The sequence below is a fragment of the Homarus americanus genome, unplaced genomic scaffold (assembly GCF_018991925.1).
Source record: "Homarus americanus isolate GMGI-L3 unplaced genomic scaffold, GMGI_Hamer_2.0 scaffold14467, whole genome shotgun sequence".
NCBI classification, from domain to species: domain Eukaryota; kingdom Metazoa; phylum Arthropoda; class Malacostraca; order Decapoda; family Nephropidae; genus Homarus; species Homarus americanus.
Window position 1 is genome coordinate 8,526,674 of NW_024733734.1, and position 5,925 is coordinate 8,532,598.

Here is a 5,925-nt window from a genome sequence, read left to right on the forward strand (position 1 = left end):
TGTGTGTGTGTGTGTGTGTGTGTGTGTGTGTGTGTGTAGTCATCCTTTTTCCCGTCTGTCTGTCTGTCTGTCTGTCTTGTCTGTCTGTCTGTCTGTCTGTCTGTCTGTCAGTCTGTGTAGGTTAACTCAACGACACAGGTTCAGGTGTACAGCCTTGGGACCAGAGTATACAGGGAGGGGAGTGTTGTGGTCAGGGACGGGGGATGGGATGGCAGGAACAGGTGTGTGGAAGAGACAAGTGGAACAGGTGTGTGGAAGAGACAAGTGGAACAGGTGTGTGGAAGAGACAAGTGGAACAGGTGTGTGGAAGAGACTAGATTAATGATTACAGACTGAGGCAGAACAATACATTACGACACACACACACACACACACACACACACACACACACACACACACACACACACACACACACACACGATACAATGAGATTTACATAATGGAATGAACTTGACGGGACAGATAAATGGAACAGGTGTATGAGAGGATGAATATTAATTACTTTCACACTGATGGTGATGATGGTGATAATATGATGATGATGATGATGATGGTGATAATATGATGATGATGATGATGATGGTGATGATGGTGATGATGATGGTGATAATATGGTGATGATGATGGTGATGATGATGATGATGGTGATGGTGATAATGGTGATAATATGGTGATAATATGGTGATGATGATGGTGATGATAATTCTCTAGGAAACAGGAAGGTGTGTCTGTAGGGAAGGACTTTACCGGACAGGTGGTAAAATTACAGGTGTGCGCAACAGGTGTGTGAGAGACTAACGCAACAGGTGTGTGAGTGTACTGTAATCACCTTCACATCGTTCTTAATAAAACTAATACTGCTAAAAGCCCTCCAGGCATCTTGTAAGGGGGGCGTATACTGTACATAGGTGACCCGTCTCCCTGCCTGTCTGTCTGTCTCGCTCTTTTACACACACACACACACACACACACACACACACACACACACACACACACACACACACACACAGTAAATCCCTAACTGATTGCAGTACATCTTCCCTCTGTGTCTGTCACCCTCACACTAAGACCACTTGCGACGCCCGTCCTCAGAGGGTTGTAGGTGATAGCCCACCCTCCCTCCCTCCTTCCTCCCTCCTTCCCTCCCTCCCTCCTCCCTCCCTCCTTCCCTCCCTCCCTCCTTGAGTGAAGTAGTTCGTCTCTCTGAGGTAAGTACGTAATTGAATAATGGTGGACAGTGTGGCGTCGGTATTGCACTGAGACTACCTTAACACAAGTAATTATCAAAATTTCAACATTTCGACCACGATCCTTAATCAGCGTGTCGAGGAAGGCCTATACGGTACTGAGATTTTGAGAAAAAATAATGTTTTGACCACCCAAAATTCCAGGGTTTATACACCATGTGAGTTTTTGTTTAAAAAATATTAATGTGTCCTCGACACGCTGATTAAGGATCGTGGTCGAAATGTTGAGATTTTGGTGATTACTTCTGATTACTAAGTGTTTTCATACAATTAACATAATTATCTAAACTTCATAATCTGTGGTACTATTAAGGTCGTGGATTGGGATCATTTTGAAGATTAACTCACATCTAGTTGATCTCTCTCTCTCTTCTTGCACCCATCAATCCATCCCGCGTGTTGCATCAGGACCACCATATGACACCCCCACTTTCCTTCCCCTCCCTTTCCTCTCCCCTCCTTCCCACTCCCCTCATTCCCCTCCTCTCTATTTCCCTCTCCTCCCTTCCTCTCCTCTACACCATCACCATCAGTAAAACAATTTTCTTCCTACAGCCTTTAATAGTGGACGAACCCGCGTTAGTCAGGCCAGATCGTCCACTCCACCATCCTTCGTCCACTCCACCATCCTTCGTCCACTCCACCATCCTTCGTCCACTCCACCAGCCTTCGTCCACTCCACCATCCTTCGTCCACTTCACCATCCTTCGTCCACTCCACCATCCTTCGTCCACTCCACCATCCTTCGTCCACTCCACCAGCAGACACTTCCCAGCTTTTCCTTCAGATCAATCTATGGGTAAGTTATCCACTCAAGTCTTCGCGCGTCCCCTAGGGCTCTGGTGACGCTTGTAGGGGGTGGAGAAGGAAGGAGGGGGGTAGGAGAGGATAGAGAAGGAAGAGATGAGAGGGAGGGGGAGGAAGGAGGAAGAGAAAGAAGGAGGAAAAGAAGGAGAGGGACATGAGTGAGTATTGTGAGTAACGAATGAGTATTGTGAGTAACGAATGAGTATTGTGAGTAACGAATGAGTAGTGAATAACGAATGAGTATTGTGAGTAACGAATGAGTATTGTGTAACAGATGAGTATTGTGAGTAACGAATGAGTATTGTGAGTAACGAATGAGTATTGTGAGTAACGAGTAAATGTGTTTGAGACGAGTATGATAAAGTTTCGAAGCTCTAATTCTCTATCTCGTTCACTCATCACCCGACCCCCATCCCCTCACACCTGACTCATCAACTGAGGACCCATTTTTGACTTACAACCTCATGAATATATTGCCTTCCTCACCCAATGTTTACCAAGTCAATCCTGAATCACCATCCGGGGGGGGGGTGGGGGTCGTATTGATTTATGTCTACGAATTAGCATATTGGGAATCATTTACATGGGTTCGAATCATTTACATGGGTTCGAATCATTTACATGGGTTCGAATCATTTACATGGGTTCGAAGCATTACATGGGTTCGAAGCATTACATGGGTTCGAAGCATTACATGGGTTCGAATCATTTACATGGGTTCGAATCATTTACATGGGTTTGAATCATTTACATGGGTTCGAAGCATTACATGGGTTCGAAGCATTACATGGGTTCGAATCATTTACATGGGTTCGAATCATTTACATGGGTTCGAAGCATTACATGGGTTTGAAGCATTACATGGGTTCGAAGCATTACATGGGTTCGAAGCGTTTCATTGCCTCATGGAGCTCAGATTCGTTTATAGATTGTATTGTTGACGTTGGTGTTATGATGCTGTTAGTGAGCTTCATCAACTAGGTCATTAAACAGGTAACAAGGGTGGTAATTAAACTAGACCATCAACAATAAAAACAATGAAGGATTAACAAGTCTCTGTATTCATCTTTAATACACACACACACACACACACACACACACACACACACACACACACACACACACACACATGCACACATGCACACGTCTCTCATATTTCAGGGCAGGAGAGAGGAATGACTCCGATACAAACACAATCTGTTACTCGAAATTAGCGCCAATGTAACTTTTTGGGAGGGAGAGTGAAATATAGATACGTTGGTGAGTCTCGTTCGTTATAGTGAGTCTCGTTCGTTATAGTGAGTCTCGTTCGTTATAGTGAGTCTTGTTCGTTATAGTGAGTCTCGTTCGTTATAGTGAGTCGTTCGTTATAGTGAGTCTTGTTCGTTATAGTGAGTCGTTCGTTATAGTGAGTCTCTTTCTCAGGCAGTTGTGTGAGCTGGGAGGTGGTGAGCTGGGAGGTGGTGGCTGGGAGGTGGTGGCTGGGAGCTCTTCTCACCTGTAACCCAATAAGAGGCCACAATACCTGCAGTTATTAACCTTTCCTCACACCTGTATACTGTATATCTCTCCCGTGTATACAGATCTTCAGTACTGTGTGTGTGTGTGTGTGTGTGTGTGTGCTTGCTGACACCTCAAGTACACACATATCACTCCTCCCTCTCCCTTCCCTCTCCACCTCTCTCCATCTGTCAGCTTACGCCACTGTCAGCTTATCCAGTGTCAGTTTATCTACCGTCAGCTTAACGAGTGTCAGCAGGTCAAATAACAGCTAATTTTGTATACTTCTGTCAGCTGCTGTTGTCTCACTTGATTCTTCTGTCAGCACCAGGTGGTCTGCTGTCATCTGGTGCCTACGGTGGGTGGGGGGGGGAGGGTGAGTGGGGGTAGTGGGGATAATCTGAGACGCGATGGGAACCTTTTGAGTATTCGGCAGCAGTTGAGGTGTGTGTGTGTGTGTGTGTGTGTGTGTGTGTGTGTGTGTGTGTGTGTGTGTGTGTGTGTGTGTGTGTGTGTGTGTGTGTGTGTGTGTGTGTGTGTGTGTGTGTGTGTGTGTGTAAAGTCATAAGAGGTGATATTGGCTGTTGACTATGACGATAATTTTGAGAGTTAGGGAAGGAAGGCAGGAATGAGCACTCCTACACGCCTTCAGCACTCCCTACACGCCCTCAGCACCCACTACACGCCCAGCACCCTACACGCCCTCAGCACTCTACACGCCCTCAGCACCCACTCACGCCCTCACACGCCCTCTCCCTACACGCCCTCAGCACCCACTACGCCCTCAGCACTCCCTACACGCCCTCAGCACGCCTCAGCACCCACTCACGCCCTCAGCACCACCACGCACGCCCTCAGCACTCTTCAGCACGCCCTCAGCACTACCCCCTACACGCCCTCAGCACTCCCTACACGCCCTCAGCACCCACGCCCTCAGCACCCTCACACACGCCCTCAGCACCCACTCACACGCCCTCAGCACCCTACACGCCCTCAGCACGCCCTCAGCACGCCTCAGCACCCCTACACGCCCTCAGCACCCCACACGCCCTCAGCACCCACTACACGCCCTCAGCACCACTACACGCCCTCAGCACTCCCACGCCCTCAGCACCCACTACACGCCCTCAGCACTCCCTACACGCCCTCAGCACTCCCTACACGCCCTCAGCACCCTACACGCCCTCAGCACTCCCTACCCTCAGCACCCACTACACGCCCTCAGCACCCACTACACGCCCTCAGCACTCCCTACACGCCCTCAGCACCCACTACACGCCTTCAGCACCCACTACACGCCCTCAGCACCCAACTACACGCCCTCATCACCATCACTATATAAAGCAGCACTGTGGCAGGTATACACACACGTCTCCCAGCACCAGGGACTAAATCTGATTTGTGTAGGAGAGTAGATGGTCGTTCACGGCTGTTAGGCTGTCTCATATATATACACCTGTACTGTGTCTCTCTGTGTTTGTGTCCGTTTTTCTGTCTGTCTGTTATCCCTTCTCTCCCTTTCTCTTGTCCTTTCCCTTCCTCCCACACCTCCCTTCGTCTCACCCTCCTCCTTCACCTCCCTCTCCCTCCTTCATCTCCCTCCTTCCTCCCTCCCTTTTCACCCCCCTCCTCCCCCCCTCAGCTCCCAAGATCAACAACAGGAGGCAATATCAGGCCTGTGTTGACCCTAACACAAGTCCCCACAGCTCCTCCCCTGAATGACACATACACACACACACCTTTGGTCTTTGGATGACCAATATTTGACCTTGTGTGACCTACTTTTGACCTTGGATGACATGTGTTTTGACCTTTGACCTTGTCTGATTTACAAGGTCCTGTGAATTTGTATCATTTATATTTAACGTCTGATCTTGGTTTAATTCAGTGTGTGTGTGTGTGTGTGTGTGTGTGTGTGTGTGTGTGTGTGTGTGTGTGTGTGTGTGTGTGTGTGTGTGTGTGTGTGTGTGTGTGTGTGTGTGTGTGTGTGTGTGTGTGTGTGTGTGTGTGTGTGTGTGTGTGTGTGTGTGTGTGTGTGTGTGTGTGTGTGTGTGTAAATTAACCTTTTTTCCTCACCTGTCCTACTATAAGTTGTCTGATATTTTAAACAACAACAACAACTATACATGTTGAGTTATGTCAGTCATAAAATATTGTCAACAACCCAAATTACAGGTTATTGGTTCAGGGCCTCTCCATAATTTGTGTAAACATGAAAAAAAAAAACATTTTTATCATCAGTATTTCCAAATCAGAGGGGCACAAGTCACACCGAAGCTCCAGGGGCCTTGTTAGAAACGAATATTAGAGCAAATTGGACTTAATTAACCCCCAGAGGTAATAAATAAACCACCTCACCAATAATTAATAT

At 47.5% G+C, this 5,925-nt stretch overlaps 1 protein-coding gene across 1 annotated transcript; it reads left to right on the forward strand.

Moving 5' to 3' along the window:
* Nucleotides 1-4,182: 4,182 nt before the first annotated feature.
* Nucleotides 4,183-4,896, forward strand: LOC121869920 (DNA-directed RNA polymerase II subunit RPB1-like). The gene has a single exon (XM_042371485.1). It carries the CDS (start codon nt 4,183-4,185, stop codon nt 4,894-4,896), a length of 714 nt encoding a protein of 237 aa, XP_042227419.1.
* The last annotated feature ends 1,029 nt before the right edge of the window (nt 4,897-5,925 follow it).